The sequence below is a fragment of the Ciconia boyciana genome, chromosome 6, assembly GCF_034638445.1.
Source record: "Ciconia boyciana chromosome 6, ASM3463844v1, whole genome shotgun sequence".
Classification (NCBI taxonomy): Eukaryota; Metazoa; Chordata; class Aves; order Ciconiiformes; family Ciconiidae; genus Ciconia; species Ciconia boyciana.
Window position 1 is genome coordinate 34,388,910 of NC_132939.1, and position 19,529 is coordinate 34,408,438.

Below are 19,529 nucleotides of genomic sequence, written 5' to 3' on the forward strand. Positions count from 1 at the left end.
TTGGCAGGCGGGAAGCCCCAAGACTTACCCCAGGACTCAGTTAGAAGTATAAAAGTGGGGTTGTCTCCCCCCCCCCCAGCCACAGGCACTATCACATCCTATTATTTGTCTTCCAAAAGAGATCTGTGCTTTTTCGGCTGTTTTTGTGGATCGCCATGGAAACTGGCAGGAACAGAGACATGCCAGGGATGCTCAGCAACTGCTGCTCTCAAAGTACTTTGGGATCTCGCCTGCGGAGAGACGGAGCTCTCTCCAAGGCTGCTCACCTGCAGGTGACCCCTCCTGGGAGAAGCAGGCAGGGGGATCTCTGTGGGGGCTCTCGACATTTCCATCCCCCATGTGGGAGTGAAATAATTCCTCCCTTTACGCAATGCCTTGACAAGCTTGAAAGATCCCAGAGCAGAGATCACAAACATCTGGGAGCTGTGTGCCTGGCTCCAGTGTGAGACCAGGGAAGGAGCCAAGAACCTCTCCAGCTAACGTAGCCTCCTTCCTGCACTCCCATGGACGACACCCCGCCCACTGGTTCCAGCAATGGAGGCTCTGCAAGTAGGAGTCCTACGGCAGGGATCCGTGTTCTTCTCCACAACCCATCCTGACATCTGGCAGCTGTAGGCCTAACTTCAGTGTAAGGCTGGGAAGGCAGCCAAAGCCCTTCCCACAGACTAGCCCCACCTCTTACTAGTGTCTTCTCTCCCCCAGTCCCAGCCAGTACAGGCCACCCTACTGGTTGTGGAGAGGCAGGGATCCTCCATCAGACCACAGTGTTTTGTGCAGCCTCTCCTGCTCTGACCGCAGAGCTGCTCCAGGTGCCCATGCCAAAGTTCTCAGATCAGCACCCAAACAGAGGGCAAGCTGGGACCTACTTAACTCTTTACTGAAAGTACTGATTTAACAATTCTGGAAATTGAATTTCCCCCCAGCTCTACCATAGGGGTACAGCAGGGACAAGGACAACCCCTTCTCCTGGCCTACCCAAACCTCTCCCATCCAACAACTCTTTTCACAGCTCTAGTGGGGATCAGACATGAGTTCACTCCGCATGATCCCTTGTGGTCGGCATTTTTTTGCTGAGAAACTGTTTGCAGTGATAGGTGGATGCAGAACTATAATCAACAATAGCAGTAATAGAGATCTGTGCTATACCGTGGAGCTCCTCTGGTGACCTGCAGCACACACTATTGCCTCCTCAGTGCTCACTCCTAGTAAACACGTCTCTCAGACAGCTGATGTTTAAGAACTGGGCTGAGATGGCCAGTATGTCCAGATAGCTGTCACTGCTGCTCCTCATCAGAGGGTAGCAGGTTTTTATTTCTATTACTTGGCCTAAATTCAAACCAGTAATCTATAACCTGTTCCCTGCTCCCCACATGGTTTGGGTCTGTTTCCCTGGTGCAGCTTTTTGCACAGTGCTTCCAGAACCAGCTCTGTACATAGGTATTTGCCTGGCTTTTCACAGGAAACCTGGGGAAGCAAAATGACCATAGGCTGCTGCCTGTTTTGTCTGTGTTACACTCCTGGAGGCCAGACCCGCTGCTGCCATTCAAGGAGGGGTCGAGGGATATGGACTCTCCCTTGCAGCAGCAGAACTGTGGCCATCCCTCACACGACGGGGGCTGCAGAAGCAGCAGGTCCAACTCTCCAGGGCTCTCCCTGATTCCTTTCAGCACCTTGTCCCTGCTTTCTATGCCTCCTTTTCCTCGGCAGGAGCAGCCAGGCCCCTCATCCTTAAGGTGGCAACATTCGGTTTTGCAAGTGCTGTTGAGCCAGCTCTATCTGCATAGATGCAGCATCTGGGCTTGATACAGTTTTCTTGTGAGATACATCATGTATGGCATCACTTGCACAGCAGTTACCCCTGTAGCCTGTGGATTCAGAAAAAGATTCAAAGGATATTGTGGTATGTGGGAACCTTATGGGCTGCATACCAGCCAATGTCACACACAGAAAGACCACACAAAACAAATACACTTGCAAGGACTGTTTTCCTCCTCCTCAGCCTGAAGACTCCCACATGCTGTCCTCCTTTCTTCTCCCCTCTGGAACAGGAGTTTAACAGGCACACACAAGCATGCTGATAATAACTCCAAATTTACTTTTTAAGCTCCAGTTGTCTAATCTATGATCTAGATAAACCTATGGGAATACAAGCACTAGGAAACATTAATTATTGTGAGGGATGTTAAATCTGTGTATTTTATAGAAGTTTTTTGTCACAGACTAATGATAGTTGATGGCTTCTTAATCTAGCAGAAAAAGACCTAATGCAATATGGTACTTGGAGGCTGAAATTGGAGAAATCCAGAGATGAAACAAGGCGTGAGCTATTAATACTGAGAATAACACATCCCAGGGAGTTACCCCTGGGATGACTCCCTAAGGAAAATGGGAATTCTCCATTGTTTTGCTCTGTGCCACTCGAGACTGTATATACAAAACATATGCTCTCACTTAAGTTCTGGCTTGAATAGTACACACAAGTGTCTTTATGTCCTGTGTGTGAAGTGTGACAAGATGACCATAACACGATCAAAACCAGCTGACAAAGTACTGGAGGGCAATGGTTTCCTGGCCCTCCCACTGGGTCCTCCCACGAGCAACTGGTTTATGCACTGAGGTGATCCACAGCTGCCAGTCTCTTATTTTCTGCTGCATGAACTTGTCATTGCTGACTAGAAGAGAAGCAAGGCAGGGGTTTGCAGATCTGTGTTGTGTCTGTCGGCAAACTGCAAGCCCAGGAGAAACAGCGTAAGGGAACTAGGCACAAAGGCTGTTTTCAACATCTTTAAGCCTCTAACATAGGTGGAATTTAGAGAACTAAGATATGAAGCCTAAATTCCCTGTGGAGAGAGACAAGTACCTCAAACAGGTGTTTCAAGGCACTGTCTTGTTTTTGTGCAAGATTTTTCCCACATAGGATTGAGCCTTCAGGGGGCTCTGACACATGGACTTGGTCTGGCTGGTGTCCTTGCCCCTTTGGTAAGTTTTCAGCAGCACTGTGTCTGGAACGTAAAGCTTTCTCCCACCTGCAGAACTATGACAGCTTTGCTTACTAGAGACAGAGTTTCTTCTGCTCTCATCTTCTGACACCTTGTTCTCGTGTATCTTTTTGTCCTTCTATTTAGGTATCTTGGATATGGTGCTCTTAACAAAGCAGCCTGTGCTTGTGTTGTGATAATGATAGTCTAACAGTGCCAAGCTAGTTCTCTTGGATCTGCCAGAGAGTTTGTTTTGTCAATAAGATATTTGCTGTTTATAGTAAATTTTATTTTTTGCTGAATGATTTGTCTGCAAATTGTAGAGACCTGATATAGAGTGCTTGAGCAGACATATTAAAGATAACTGCCAAGGGAGATCACTTGGGAACTGTGAGATACTACTGGCTGTTCTTACAACCTTCTCCTTCTGAAGTCAAAACTATTTTTCTATTTGCATGATTTAATAGAAGCTACATTTTTAATTAAAATATTTTAAAATAATAATTTTGTTAAATAATTTAACAGAAGCAACAGAAGGCACGAGGAGGCACAGCTTTGTAGAATATCTGCATTAAAGAAATGGCAGCACATAGTTGTGTGAGGGCTGATGTGGTTCTGGGCTTCCAGGGGTTAAAGCAAGGTGCGTGCAGGCAATTCTTGTATAAAGCTCAGTGGCTGAGGAATGTCCTGGCAGTCAAGCTTCATTGCCTGGGAAAAACACAAGGCCAGATTGACATTTCAGTTAGTGATACAATCCTGTTGGCTTTGCTGGTGCAAATGAGAGAACTTGACCAGTGCCTTTAAAGGAAGAATAAAAATACCTCATAAAATTCAGATTAAGAAATATTGTGGTTGCATGCTGTGGCTGAAAGGAGTCAGGAATAGGATGGGGAGCATGAAGGGAATAGCTCCTTTTCCCATGTTGTCTTTGGCCAGCCTCGGTTCAGGAGGGGACTCTGTAAAGCATGAAGCTACCTTTTGCCCTCTGAAATACCTATAGGAAGCCATAAATCATGTTGGTTCTGGTTGCTTATTACAATTCCTTGATCATTGGGAGTAATGATTAATACAGGCACACACACAACACACAGATCGTAGGCAATTGGAGTCCCTTCCACTGGGAATTGCTGGAGAAATCTCTTTGGGTGATACTGTCCCAGCTGCCAGCTCTATCTCTGCCTGTATTCCTGTTCTGTCCTTGCTCGGCTGGCTGAATGGGAGAGCGCCTCGGCAGATGCCTGTTTCTTTTCAGTTCTTTGCCTGTCTCCGCTGGGCTCTCTGGCCATCTCTGCGCAGTGCTGTCCTGCTCTCTGCCTGAACTAGCTCCGTAATGCATGCTTTGTCTTTTAGCTAGAGAGGAACAGGCAGCTTCATTCAGCCAAATTCCCATGAAACTGGAAATGGATGAGAAATCTAAAGCGAAACAATCTTTAGGGAACTGCAAGGTCCACAGAGTCTTTGGAAATCTGACTACTTATTTGGATAATGAGGTACACATTTCAGAGTCTGCCTTTAGTCACTCCAGTGTCCAAATCTTGACCTTAAGTTTTTAGTTATATTTCAATATTTTACTCACTTAATCACATTTTTATTTGTGCGTAGTAAGTGATTTGCTACCCATTGTTTCTCGCTGAGACACCAGTGCAAGCACACTATCAATGTGAGGAAGGAGTTTACAACAAAAGTTTAATAAACAGCAGATCTTGGACCAGGCAATATCTGTGAGCCAGCTAACCACACTTAAGATCTTGTTTAACCATGCCTAGGGAATAGTGCCTGATGATGGAATAAGTAACAAGTAGTTGCTAAACCCGAACCAGAATGAATGACCGTTTGCTTCGAAACACACTGGTCTCAGGCCCAAAGCCCTAGGGACGTTTGAGCTGGGAAGCCTCCATTTGGCTCCAGTCCCTTTCGCTTCCACGTGCCCACCCTGGTCTGCTCAATGTTAAGAGGTAGAGCGCGGGCTCAGCCCGCCGGGGGGTGCAGTGACCGGCCTGCGGTAGCGGGCAGCAGCAGGCAGCAGCGGGCAGCAGCACAAGGCTGTGTGCCCACGCTCACTCCCAGCGGCCAGCCGTTCCTCGGCAGTGAGATTGCCAGCTCTGTTTGAGTAACACAGGTAATATATATTCATATAAGTCAATATATATTCATCTAAGGGGATGCTGCATGTAAAGTTGCTCAGTAAGTGGTGACCCTATACCTGAGTAAAATACTTTGTGTGCTGGCAGCTATCATTAGAAATGCTTGAAGCCCCAGGCCTGTTTGCTTGAGCCATTTTGTGCGAGAGATGGCCCAAGTATGTGGGGCAGGATGGCATCCTCTGGTCAGGAGAGCCATCATTACACTAATTTGTTTTTCATCTCTATCCCGGCACCAAACCCATGCCTGGGGCTGCCTACAACCAGTGAAGGGTGCTCCAGCTGGAGTCTGGGACGCTCCACCAGCCCCTCAGGGCTATGGCGGGAGATGAGGGCAGCGTGGTGCTGTGGATGCCAGCTCCCCGCCTGGCTGCTCCACAGAAAACACCGCTGCGCCTCCGGGCTGAGGATGGTTTGGAAACATCAGCTCTGAAGGCTGGGAGATGACTGCAAGGGAGAGCCCAGGCGACAAGGGCCCGACACCAACGCTTGCCCCTTTGGCAGGCCCGAGGAAGAAGCCTGCAGCCGCCAGGAGCTCTGCCCCTGCCCAGGGCGTCCTCCCCCGCCGTTCGGCTTTCGCCCAAAGGAGCTTGGCAGAACAAGATGGCTGCCCGGCGCAGGGGGCGCAGGACCGCTCCCGCCCGAGGGGGCACCGGCAGGCGCTCCGGGCGGCCGCGGGGAGCCCGGCCCGGCTCGGTCCGACAGCACCGGCCTATTCTCCGCGCTCCCGGCCTCAGTGGAAGCCCCCGAGGGTGCAGGGTGGGCGGGGAGGGGGATGTCTCCACCAGGGGCAGAGCGCGGCTGCGGCCGCTCTCCTCCCGGGCCGCCCCGGCACCCGGGGGTAGGGCGCTGCCCGCCCCACCTGCCTCGCCGCCGAGCCCGAGAAGGGGTTAAAAGCCCGGGGCGGCTGATGTCAGTTCCTGCGCTCCTCGGGAGGGCTGGCTCTGATATTTGAGCCGGGCTCTCCCGCTCGAAGGAAAACGGAGAGAGAATGGGAAAGTGCTGAATGGGACAGAAGCCGTGCCGGGCACCTGCCTGCCGCGCAGCCGCCCGCGGCAAGGGCCGGCCCCGCCGCGCTCCCCGCGGCCGCGCGGGGTCAGGAGCCTCCGGGCGCCGCCGGCTGCGCCTGTCACTGACCTGCTCCTGCTCCCGCTCCGCCGGGGAGGGACCCCCGCACCGGCCAAGGTGAGCACGGGCGGGGAGGCGCTCCGGCGGCCCGGGACCCCTCCTCGCTGCCGGGTGAGGTGTCTGCCGGCCGCGAGCCCTCGAGTGGGGAGAAGGGTCGGGGGCTTTGGAGGGCTGGTCTGTGCGGGGTTGGCTATCGGAGCCTTTCTCCCCTCTCTTTTCTTTCTTCAAGGTGACGGTAAGGGGACTGACTGGAACGTTTTGGGGGTGATGTTGTGTCACCTCTGTTAATTGAGGTTTGCTGCTTAAAATAAGTAGGTTTGCCTTCGGGTCTGGGACTTTGGTCCCTGAAGCTGCATGGAGGAGGTGGGGGGAGGAACGGCGACGCGAGGGGGGAAATGCAGCCCAAGAGTGAATATATGTAAGTCCTGCGGTCTCTTCTGTCTTCCTGATAAGCCTAGGTGTGCGGGGCAAGACCTCTGGAGGCAGGATGCCAAAACGAGGAGCCCTCTTCCTGCCTTCTGGCACTTTCACTAGTCAAACCACCTGCACTGATGTAGAGGGAAATTTTTTTTTCTTCCCCTGGCCCTCGCCAAACCTTGCTTATCCCACAGCTTGTCATGTTACTTTTTTCCCCATGCTCTGCACATCCCGGGCCACACTTGTGAATGGGAAATGACCGTGTGGCTGAACAATTCCAATGGCCTCAGGGTTAAAAAGCTGGGGAGTGAAACTGGTTGTGAAGTGGAAAATGAGGTGACTGGGGGCAGGGAGTCGAGTAATAGTATGGGGTTTCCACACTGACTTTTGACCATCGCCCATACTGCTGACCCTCTTGGTGTTGATGCAGTGACATGGGAGGAAATCTCTCTCCTTTCATGTGTTGCATTTATCACATTTCTACTGATTCCTTTTGTAGTACGATGGTAGCTGAAAGTTAGACTAGTATTCAGCTCTGGTGTTCAGGCAGGTTCTGGTGCGTTTTGCTGGCAGGTGCTGAGACCTGCACTTTTCTGTGCTGACTGAATCCCCTATAACAGCCTAGGTAAACTGATTCCTGAGCTGAGGAGACGCTTGTCTTAGAAATACGGAAATACTGTTTCACTTGCCTGCATTGTTTGCACTGAATGAACAAAGCTACAAACACTTTACTTGCGTTTATATCTGCACCTGAAAGTCTTCATGTTGATTAATTGCTTTTTATTCTTAGAAGGCTTTTCAGGTGGAAATATACAAAGTCTCTGAAGTGTTTTGAATTCTAGTTTGGATCCACCAACATCTGGGATATCAGCTGATTCTGGTCTAAAACCAAAAAGACCCCATGACATTCTGGTATAAATTTTAGCTTCATCAGAATTACAACTGGATATGGGCACTCCAAGTAAATATATTCATATTTATTTTGGATATAGCATTTAGTGTCAGAACTGTCTCCACTGTTGATCAAAAGGTACAGATATAGTCAAAACTGGAAGTGTCATGTCTGCATTAGAAGTTGTTTCAGTCATTTTTCCCCCACTAAGTTCTAAGGACTTTGTAGCTTCCATTATCTTAACTGGAAGTTTTTTGATACTTAACACTGAAAATGAAGCTGCTCTTTAAGAAGTGTCTGCATTTAAGAATGAAGTTTTGAAAATCTCAGCTTGTTTGAACAAAGTGGCTGCCTCCTATTTTCCAAGTTCCTAAAGTAAGAATACTGCACCTGAAAGTATCTGATTCCCAACTTCTTCATACACCAAAGGGAAAAAATAACCAGTTTTGTATAACCATATAAATATGGTTTATATAACCACATAAATTCTTTATCTGATACGAAAAGTACCAATATTGGGGGGAGGGGAGGAATCAAAGAATTTAGTGGATTAAGATGGTTAAGAATTACAAAAAAAGGGCGTATGAAATGGCGGGTCCAGTAGCAAGGATTTAAAGTCAGTCTGTCAAAATAAAGTTGATATTGTAATTCATAAAGTACAGATGAACTGCTTATGTTTAGGTGAATGGGGGAGAAGGAATGATGCGTTTAACAGTAAATGAGAATTCAGAATAAATTTGAAGCTGTAAATAAAGTTGTAATTTAGGGGTAAATGTGAGACATTGTGATACAGTATCTTTCTGTGAAAAAGGGTAAGGTTTTTGCTAGAGTGGAAAGCCGTAATTTTAATCTCTCGCCTTCAGAAATCATTTGATGTGATGACACATGGGGAAGTTATTAGCTTAAGTGGAGAAGATGGGGATTGATAGAAGAATGATAAGATAGACAAAGAAATGACAAAAGAGAACGTGACAACACTGTGCTGAAGCAGGGGCTGTTAGAAGGTAGGTATTTTACTGGAAGAGTTGACTGACCCAGGGGATTAGTAAGGATGTGATAAACTCTAATGACACAAAGTAAAATTGCACATTAGAAGTAGTAATAAAGTGGGCACAAAACCTGGGAGAGCACTGTTTAGAGGCAGCAGAGGAGGAAAAGACCTGGATATACTAGTCAATCATAGGGTAACCATGGGCCTGTTAAATTTTGCAATGGACTGTAGTACAGAGATCCTTGATCTTGTGGGGATCTGGCACAGACCTGTACTTCATTAATCTGTTCCAATATCATTGTAATGGGCCCCCTGCACTCTCACGTCTGGCATTTGCAAAGGCAAAGCCAGCTGAGATTCCTCTGCTCCAGTTGTGTTGGCTAGTCTGTTAATGTTGACCACCAGTGTAATGTGGTTGTGAAAAAGGCAAATGCAGTCAGGTGAGGTATTCCCTAGGAGAGTGGAAAGTACTAAATGCCTTTACACAATGCTTTGGTGAGGCTGCATGTTGCCTTCCAGATGCAGTTGTGGTCACCCATGTCTATGAAGGGGAGTGAGAAAGATAAAACCCAGCTCTTTTATATGATGTGCACTAAAGCTGGAACAGGTGCAGAGGGAGAGTGGTGAGCTTTTCTTATGAGACAAAAAGAGCCCCTTATCTCTAGCCTTGCAAAATGAGGTCTTTAAGGAGAAGCTTTTGATATCTATAACTATACCAAGGGGTAAATATGAGGGAGGGGAAAAAAACTAGCGAAGCTGAAGGGCAGTATTCTACAAGAATGAACAGATACAAGCTGGTTATTATTACATTTATGCTGGTAATTAGAAGGTGGCTCATTAGAGGGGTGAGGTTCTAGAACAGCAGGAATAGCGGGAGTAAAACTGCCTGCACAGTTCTAGGGAAGGGCTGTGTTCATTTATGAAAGGGATTATAGGATGCAGTTGTCTACAGTGAGAAAGAAATGAGACTTAATAATTCAGGACATCTATCCCAGTCTTAGACTTCCTGTTCACAACGGGGTATTTTAGTTCAACCAGAAGTCAAGGACTATCTGAGGAAACTACTTTTGTTCTGGCATAAGCTGTGTGGTAAATCAGACTCATTATAATTTGTGCCATTAGAGTTTATCCCATTAATTCATATGCCGTCTTTGGACTTAAACCCTATGAATAAAGACTAAAAATCTCTTTATGCCCATATGAAAGAGAACAGAATTTCATTTGAGAGTTGAAGTATTATGTCCAGAACAGAGTTAGCTGTAAACAAACTTATGGTGTTGCAGGATCCTTCCATGACCCTTTTGGCTTGAGAAGGACTGATAGCACTACCTTAGAGGGAAACCCTACAACGTTATGAAGCGTGCCAAAAGTAGCCTGGTTAAATGCCTGGACAAGGAGCTAGGCTAAAGATTAGATCAATGTGCTGGACTGGGCTGTGGAAAGGGATGGCCTCTGTATTTCTGTAAAGCTGTAGGTGTGCTGCTTGTAGAATGCTGGTCTTCCTTCCTATCGCAGAGTGTTTGCAGTGGTGCAGTATCGAACATGAGTGTGCCTTTTCCTTGTTTTACTTAAACCTACCTTCTGACATGGAATAGTATTTCCCAAATCATTGGAAAGGCAGGCAACTCACTGCCAGGAAGACTTTCTATTACTGAACAAACCAACCTGTATATAAAATAACTTACAGGTAATGTTTGTAGCTAGAGGGTATAAAATGTGTCTTCCTTAACTCAGAACAGCAGGGGTATAGCTGGATAGAGTGGTTTGCTGTGTTATGTGTACTTACACTATTTTGTATACTTAGGGTAACTTGAATCTCAAGTCTCTTACATGCAAAGTATGAGCGAGGTGTCCCAGCAAGTGGGTACAACTAGAGGGACATCTTAATCTTTCCCACCCTGCAAGAACAGATGTAAAGGCAATGAGGCTGAGTGACTTCACTGCTCTCTCCCAGGTCTTGGCCTGTTAACTTTGGTCCCAGTTCAGGAAAGCACTGAGTTTGCCTGTGAGCAGGTGAGAAGTCCCTTTAATAAGTTTGAGTTTCAGTGTTTTGATGAAGCTGATGAACTAATAACTGTTCTGGCTTTGTAAACATTTGTTATTGTAGGATTAGACAGCTGGCTGCTGGACTGCACACACTGAGCTGGTATTATAAACCTGTTTGTGAGCGCTCACAAAGGCCTGAGTTTGATTAAGGATGCTTATTACCTACATTTTACATATCTTTTAAAATGAGCATGAAGTATCTGAAATGTCTAAACAGTTACTGAGTAAGAAAATAAAACAACTTCAAAAACCACAGCTTTTTCCACTTTGTGGAGTTATGTATATCCCTTGATGTCTACAAGGACTTCAGTAGACCTGCATGTTTTGTCTTCAGCCCTAGCTTATTCCTGGATGGGATCTCTTTATGTTTTAACAGAGTGGTTGTTTAGATACTGTGGTACAGCTACTCTTCCACTCTTCCTGTAGACTGACTGTATCAAGTAGTTAGAGATTGGGAACACTGTTGCTTCATACATCACATCCTCATAACATACATCACATCCTCTTCATAACACAGTCTGTATGAGAAGGCACTGGTGCCCCGAGTTAATAATGGATGTGTGACCTGAGTTACCTTTAAGAATCACTTTTAGTGACCTGAGGCTTTACAGCCGTACTGGTACAAAGGAGGCAGGAGTAAAAAATACTCCTAGTCTATAGGTAGATGCTGAGCAAGGCTGTAAGGATGGCAGTAAGACTGTTTGTGGAACATACACTATGATGCATTAGTAAATTATTTACTCACTCTAAAGGTAAAAGTTTATTTGAATATTTATCTGTTATCCATTAAAAGTAACCTCTAGCAGAGGGCGATATCAATAACTTGGGATAGTACCATTTCATCTTCTGCTTGCAGAAGAAATGGCCTTTGTTACCAGTCCTGTAAGATGGACCAAGGAAGACTAGGCACAAGGGGTGAAAATTTGCTGGTCTAAAATATATATTTTTCCTTTCTCTTCTGTAGGATTTTTAGAGCACCTTAGACGACATCCCAAGTGGATGATTAACTTCACAATGACAGAACTCACGGTGGAGAATGGCAGCTGTACAGACTGGCAAAAGCGATGCCTTGCGTTGGAGTCCCAGCTCTTCAAATTCCGCTTGCAGGCAAGCAAGATCCGAGAGCTGTTAGCTGAGAAGGTGAGGCAATGGTGGCTTCTTCTACTTTGCACTGAGTTATGGCATGAAAGCAAAAAAATCCCTAAATGCTGAGCCATCCAATAAAACTGTTAGTTGTGGTGGGGATCTCTTTCTTGATTACAGTATGTCATTGCACTCTGCTTATTACTTGAGATACAGAGATGTGCGTGTCAGAGTGATGTAAAGTGGCATTAGTGAAAATAAGAATTTGGCCTTGTTTACTGGAAAATCACCGGGTATTTGGATTCTACTGGAAAACACTGTACCAGCAAGATTCTGGATATCTAAAGTGACTGAGGCAGCTGCAGAGCAAAGATGGATATTTTGGATAAGAACAGCAGGATCAGGACTTGGCTGGCAATAGAAAAGCTTGCAGGAGTGCAAATTATGCTGTAGTGTTAAAAGACTGGACAGGGGTACATGTACTGCCATAGTGTTAGAATAACACTGCATATCCAGTCAAAAAGTTCTAGGGATACTGAAGAGCAGGACTGAGATACTTTGAGATCTGGATGTTAGAAACTCGCATGGCCTCTGTCTGGTTTTAGAGGCATCTCCCACTAATCTCTTTCAAGCGCACTAAGTGAACTTGTTTGCAATCCTAGGGTAGAGGACTGGCAAAGATTTGAGGGTTTTGTGGGGGTGGGTTTTTTTGTTTCTATCATGATGTGGATTTTTGGTGGTTTTTTCTTTACCTTAAATTTAGTTATTTTTCAATTTGAATTAAAGCTTTTTCACTAACCTCTAATTTGCATAAAATCCAAGTTTGTAGATTGCTGTGGGGTTCCTTCTTTGTTTCAGAATGTGGCTTACATTATCACAGTCCAGTCCAAGATCGCTTAGATATTCAATTACTGTTAGAAAGTGAGAACAGTTTTTCAGTCAGTTTGCTAATGAAGTTGAAATCTTTACAACTGACTGCAGTTTACTCCAAATGCTTTTAAGCTGTACCTGATGACAGATATGTTCTAAACTCACTTTTGCTCCTATTTCTATTATGTAACTCTTATGTGTATATTCTTGTTTGTTGGTTTTGGATGTAAAAACATCAAAATGACATCTACTTCAGAGTGGAGCAATTTTCATCCTTGCTTTCACTGTAATTATGTTTCCACTAATGCCGTATACTGCATGAGACATACATTCCATCCTTCATATTTTAAGAAATTACGCAATTCTAAGCACCCTCTTCATCTTTTCAAGGTAGCTTCTGAGATGGACCTTAGTGATTACTTACCTTGGAAAACATTGAAAGTGGTCATAAAGTCCATTTAGATAAAGGCACCTTAAAAAAATCATTTATAGATGTGGCGCAGGTCTGGTAAAGACAACCAGTACTCACGTGCAATACTTTACACTTGCTGCATTATGGAATCTGTGGCCTCGTGCTTTATTAATTCCTGCTTTGAGAAACTTCCTGACTACCCCCACACAAAAAGAAACCCACCTATCAGACTTTCTTTTTGGAGAACAGACTTGCCAGAGATCTTTTGACTATCTCTTTAGGGAGGTTTGTGGGCCATGGCAGAGAATGAAATTGTCATCTGCTTCAGGGGGCTCCTCGAGGAAGGGGCCTGACTGCCGCTAATCCAGCCTTTCAGTCAAAGCGATGTTCCCTTTGTTGAGATTAAGGAGCAGCTTGGTTCAGTGATCAGGTTACTCTGTAACTACTTGTACAGTGCTGTTGTAGGCTTACTTGAAGGGTCAAAGAGCTAGCAGGATTGCAGTTCCCTACTCTGAATGTCATGTGGGAAGGGGAGAGCCTCAGGGACTGTGGGGCAGCTCTGGCAGGCTCTCCTGATACAGGTGGACTGCATCAGGAGAGCCTGATGCAGGATCAGGAGGGCAGGTGCTCAACACACAACGCTTATGCGGAACGCTGCTGTTGAGAAGTGTCCTGTGCCCCAGGTTCCCCCCTGCTCTGGAACGACTTGCTTGGAGATCCTCCTTCCCTCCTCCTCAGTCGCTACAGGGCTCCCCAGCAGTCACAGCAACTGGGGCTCCTGTCCGCGCTGCATCCTTCTCCCCCTCAGATGGGCAGTGACGCAGAACTGAAGGAGGCGCATGCTTTATGCATAGTGATGCCAACTCCAGGGATTTTTATCATATATTTTATAGCAACTGTGATTTTTTTTTTTTAACGGTTCTGTCTGAGAATGAAGAGATTCAGACTTATTTGAAAGAGTACTGCATTTTCAAAAAGGTTTGTGGGGGGTGGACACTTTGAAAAATGTGAAATAAGCACAGTTTGAAGCTGTGTTGCCAGCCTCTGGTGAGCATTGCCCCTGAGATCCTCTGATATGGTTTGCAGCAACAGGAAGATTAATTAAAAAAAAAAAAGTGGTTTTGCCAATTAAAGTGAAGAACAGTGTTAACAGGGGTGTGATACTTGCTCACCAGCTAGGTTGTCTCAGGGATCTGGAAGCTGCTGATTGAAAGGCTTGGAAACCTGATCCCCCACATTTTAAATCAGTCTTTATAATCAAGTTTATGATTTTAAGGCAGATTTACTATTTTAATTCACAAAAAAACCCAACCACTCATGCCTGGCATTGGTAGTACAATGCACGCTAACAGTTTAAATACTTCAGATTTTTAAAATCCGCTTAGATTGAATAATCTAGATCGCTGTTCAGAACATGAGGAATTTAAAACCCAATGGTTTAACTGCCAGTGCCCTAGTTCACATGGTGTGAACTTTCACGTTGGTAGCCCGGTCTTGGCTGTTGAGCAGTGCCGCCTAGGCTGCGCAGAGCCTGGATGTGGGTCGGCGTGGCAGAAGGACCCCAGCCCCTGGCCTCCAAGACAAAGCTCTGCCATCTTGCTGGACCCCCACAGGGCATGAGATCCCTGGGTTCTGCCTTGTTGTGGACATCAGCAGGGATCTGGTCTCTTTGGAAACAGGCAGTTGTTTCCACTCTGACTTTCTCGTACACACACAAAGAAAGGGATACTCCTCTGTTGGTGAGCGACATAGCAGGCCGTTGCCTTGGCAGCAAGATGACCTGGTTAGGAGTGAGCTCTGGAAAAGAACAACAGGAGGAAAATGAGGCTGAGACATGCAGGAACTTTTTTCACTCAATTTTATTTAGTGTGTTCTGAGCCATCAGGAGGGGGAAAGCCTGTGTGAATGGTTGATAGGAGGATCTTTTGCAGCTTTTAGAAGGGCCATCTGGGTCATTTTTAACCTGCTTCTGTCTTACTTCATTAAACAATGAACATATGGAAAAAGCCTCTTTTGTCTCATGCAAGCATGGCTATACAACTGGGCCTGTTTCTCTCCATACAAGCTGTCTGGGCTAATGTTTAGGAGAAGAGTTACTTGAATTTGGCTTGGTCACTAAGTTTTTTATGTGACCTAGGTCAAGTTACTTAGTAGCATTTGTCAAATTATAAAGCCTTTTGAATGAAAGGACCCATGTAAATACCAAGCATTATTATTAATTCATTGAGGGATTTGAAAGAGCCTTACAAGCATGGATGTATTAAATCTGAATGCACCCCAGTGAGACAGCTGACACCAGGGATGGGTAAAGTAATCATTTTGTGTACATGAGAAACACATCAGTTATTTAATAGTTCATAGTAGGTCAACCCAACAATGTAGTACAGGAAGTTAAGAAAAGTACAAGTTCATTTAAGGCTACGGAGGGAATTAGGGTGACAAAAGTAATTGATTTGACTGGAACTTAGCCAGGTCACCCTGCTTGCACAAGAAGTTTCATAACTCTTTAGTGATCAGGAGCAGTCCCAATGTACATTCTCTGTCCTGATCAGGAACCAGGACTGCTAGCAATGCAAAGCAAACTGTCATGAGGCTGGGACAACAAGGAGTTTTTCAGTCAGAACAGTGCTGCCTTCTTAAAATAACCTGAGTCTTTCATGCAGATCGCCCACCTTGTGGAGGATTGAATTATTAGCCTAAGAGCATAGACTTTGGGAACAGGCCCAGAGATTCATCTAAAGTCTGTGCTGTGAATGTAGACCCTGTCAATTCATCAGAAAACTAGCAGAGGCCATTAACTCTGAAGCTACTGTCAGAAACAGTCTTTGTTTCACAAGGTGTATTATGTCTCCAGTTAGCATCTGTCTTTCACCAATAGATTTTGCTGCTACCTGTCTGTGGTGATGACTATCCAGAGACTAATAGATAAATGCATGGGTAGATCACTGTTCCTAATGGACACAGACTCATGTCATAACCCAGACCACTGCCGTCAGTGTTAGATTGCCTTGAGCTCAGTCTCTACCAAGACTCTCGGAGGCTGGGTCTTTGGTCAGAGGAGCTTTGGCTGTCTGTGTGGTCTGCTGTGGCATCTCTCTGCTCCTCTGCCAAATAAATGTCCTTGATTTGGATATTAAGCTCCATAGACTATGATGTACTTGATTGCTCCACTGAAAAAGCAAACCTGAGAGGTATCATGCTAAATGTGGCACTTTCTGATCTTAAATGGTTTGAATTTGTTATGGCATGGCTTTTTTAGTTATATGTAGACACCTCAATAGTTGTCTGTGTACCTTTATGTTTGTCAATAACTGTCAGTCTGCTCTTATGATCAATGTGTATGAATGAGAAGGAGAGTTGTCTTGTTGCCATCTGAAGGAAGAGAAATGGAAACACAGGAATGCTGACATCTCCATTCTGAGTGAAAAACCCAAGAGGAATAAGTCCCATTTTCAAAAGTATTGGTTTGGTCTTCATAGTGACCAGCCTGAATACGTTGCTCCAGTGCTTTATCAAGAATCATAAAATGCATTGGAGAGAAAAAGAGCTCAGTTCCCCTTTTAGTTCATTTTCTGCTTGAAGCATGATTCTTTTAATCTTCTGAAGCTGTGTCTATGTCATTCCTTCATTAGTAAAACACAAGTAAATGCTGGAAACTGTGAAGCATTCCTCAAATTTTGCAGCTTAGTGGATGAAACTTAGTGTCACTGACTTCATATTACTCGGCTTAAATCTGAGACCCATTGAAGCAGGGCAGGTGGTAGAAGATGACCTTGCAAGCACTGAATGTGATTCTAAGTTGCTAATAAAAAAAAAAAAGGCTGGGCTCTAGTGGGAAGTTGTTATAGAAACCCCAGGTACATCTGCATTTCGCTGAGAATGAAGTGATTTATATATATTTAGAATAAAATTCTATTCATTGTCCTTTGACGTCAATAGCAGCAATGCTCAGATAAAGAATCACAGAATTGTCAGTTTGCAAAGCTCTTTAAAATGAAAAGAAGCATAGGAAAATTAAGATCATTGTTAATCTTGTCAGTTATGAGCCTGTGATGCTTTTGAAGCCAAAGCAAAGTATTCATTAGTTATAATGTGGCATCGTAGAGAACCTGCTGTGAGCTTTCCAAGATGTATTCATTTTTTTTACCATTGTGAATGAATCCTAGCTTGCAATAAAAGCGGGAAAGAATGGCATGCTGTAGACAGGCTTCTTGTAGGGACAGCCCATGGTGTGTAAATTGTAGAGACAGGGTCAAGACTTTGGGACTATTTCCTTGACCCGTGTAATGAATGATGAAGCTTACTAATGAGAAAACAGTTCCGGTAAATTCAAAGTAGGGCAGAAGACTGGAAAAGGTCAAAGACTTTTTTTTCCCTGATCAAACCTGTCCAGTTAACCCAAAAGATGCCAAAGATCTGTAGACCTGCACAAGAAATGGAGGATTCCTGAGTAAAACAGGTGACTTTCCAGGTGATGTAAATTTATTTTCTTTCTTTCCCCCTCTCCTCTCCTTCTCTTCTGGCTCTGAAGATGCAGGAATTGGAACAGAGAGTGATAGAAGCAGAGCAAAGAGCTGAGGATGCAGAGAAACAGGTAAGAGATTCTCTTATGGTTGCTCTGGTACAAGCCAAGCAGGAACTTACTTTAAATTCCCTCCAATCTAGCATACAGACCGCACTCTGCAGTGCTGTGCTCTGCTAGGGAAACACTGATTTACAGTGGTGAAGGGATTTTCTGGTCTACTTCCCAGTCTTTGAGCCTGAGCTACAAACGGGTGCCTAAATAGGTTCAACCCTAAGTGAAAACTGGCACCTTATATCTGTCTCTCAGCTTCACAGCCTTTACCCCCTCATCCATGATAGGCATGCTTGGTTATGGAAAAGGAAGGGGATGTTGTACCTTCAGGATTACGGTGCAGAGATAGACCTGCCTGGCAGGTCCTCAGAAAACAAATACTTAAGAGTACTGGTAAGGACTTGTCTACAAGTAGGGAAGGTTCTGTGAAAGAAGTAAGGGTGTGTCTGCAAAACCTGTCAGTTGTTTTGGACTTTCTTTTTAGTAATTACTGCTCTGGCTTGGGAGCCCATGGAGAAAAGCAGTAAGAGCTGGATTTATTGCATATTACTGTAACCATCTAAAAACTAGGCATATTGTCTAAGCTAGTCCTATGCTTCTCGAATAATGGAGAAGGAGAGAGAGAGACTTCAGTGTGTGAACAGGCTCTAATGTTCTAATGGACCTTTGGGAAGCAGACTGTTGTATAGTCTGCGCTGTAAAGAGTATTATAAAAACAAGAGTCAGGAAGGGCCAGATGGTCTGAGCTCCTGCATCACTGCAGACCACTGCTGAAGGAAAGGTTTGAAATAAACCAACTCCCTCCAGCTGGATAAGAGCTGCAGGACTGAGCATTGAGTCAGAGATTAAAGCGCAGAACTAAGAGCTGTGCAAGATGGCCAAGAATGGCTGTCAAAGAGGACTTAAGTATTGAAGGACTGAATAGGCAATGTTATATAATGGGAAACATATTGCCTGGGAATCAAGAACTTGAAGCACCTGGTGAGGTATTCTGTCTGCAGAACATACTATTCCATGTCAGTTTGATATCGGTGTCAAGATTTTTTTTCTGACCAGCTTAAATATAGGAAAGATGCTATGTCTAGTCACCATACTGTTGGCCTCTATGTTAGGTCAGCAATTGTCAGCCAAGAACAAGAGTTGTTCTTGAGAGTGGTATCAGTAAGTCCACACCCAACCAAGACAGGCAAAGGTAATGTCACTCTGACAGCACCAGCGGAAAATACAGTTATTGCCACAGGCCAATGAAGGAGGTTTCATACTAGCAGACCCCTCAATGACAGGAGTAGAGTGTCCATGATATGGTGAGATGCAATGACAGCAAGGGAGCAGATGGAGACCAAGTCAAATCCAGGTAAGAGAATGGGTAAGAAAGGGAGAACTTGGCTGGGAAGGTGTAGGAGAAATGAGAGTTGCCTTCACTCACCTGCCATCAGCAGAAATGAGGGTTGCCTTTATTCATCTGCCACCAGCAGTTCTGCAGCCATATGTTGGCAGGTCCTAAAGACTAGCAACCCTCAAAGTTGTAGGGTCTGCCTTTCCAGCAGCCTTATCCACATCCAGGAGATAAGTGTTCCTAGAGAAATACTTCATTGCTGCCTGACAGCCTGAAGAAGTGACAGCATAAGAAGCAGGACCATTCCCTTCCACTAATAAGTATATTCACCATGAATGAGAAGCAGCTGACAAATGAGAGGGCTCCACATCAAGTGTGAAATCCATTGTTATCTTTCTCTCCAGGAGTCTGGGAGGTTGGATTTGTTAATTCAATGGGCTCCCTGTAGCTGCCAACTTCAATTAAGGAAATCACATGTTTGCAGTCCCCTCTTTGAACCTCTAGTACAGAGTCAGCATTTGGGTATCAGACAGAAAGGAGGGGCCATTTCTTTTTACTATAATCACCCTAAACTCTAATGAAAACACATCCGACTCAGCAGGCTTAGTTTTCTGGCTCGGATGTTGGGCGCCTACCTTTCTGATTCAGTGTGAGGAAGA

General features: G+C 45.1%; 1 protein-coding gene across 1 annotated transcript in view; it reads left to right on the forward strand.

The window, feature by feature from the left end:
• The first annotated feature begins 11,592 nt into the window (after nucleotides 1-11,592).
• PLEKHH1 (pleckstrin homology, MyTH4 and FERM domain containing H1) overlaps nucleotides 11,593-19,529 on the forward strand; it is a 45,179-nt gene continuing 37,242 nt past the window's right edge. Inside the window, exons 1-2 of the mRNA XM_072864891.1 lie at nucleotides 11,593-11,733; nucleotides 17,490-17,552. Coding sequence (XP_072720992.1) covers nucleotides 11,593-11,733; nucleotides 17,490-17,552 — 204 coding nt within the window. The remainder of the gene's footprint in view (nucleotides 11,734-17,489; nucleotides 17,553-19,529) is intronic.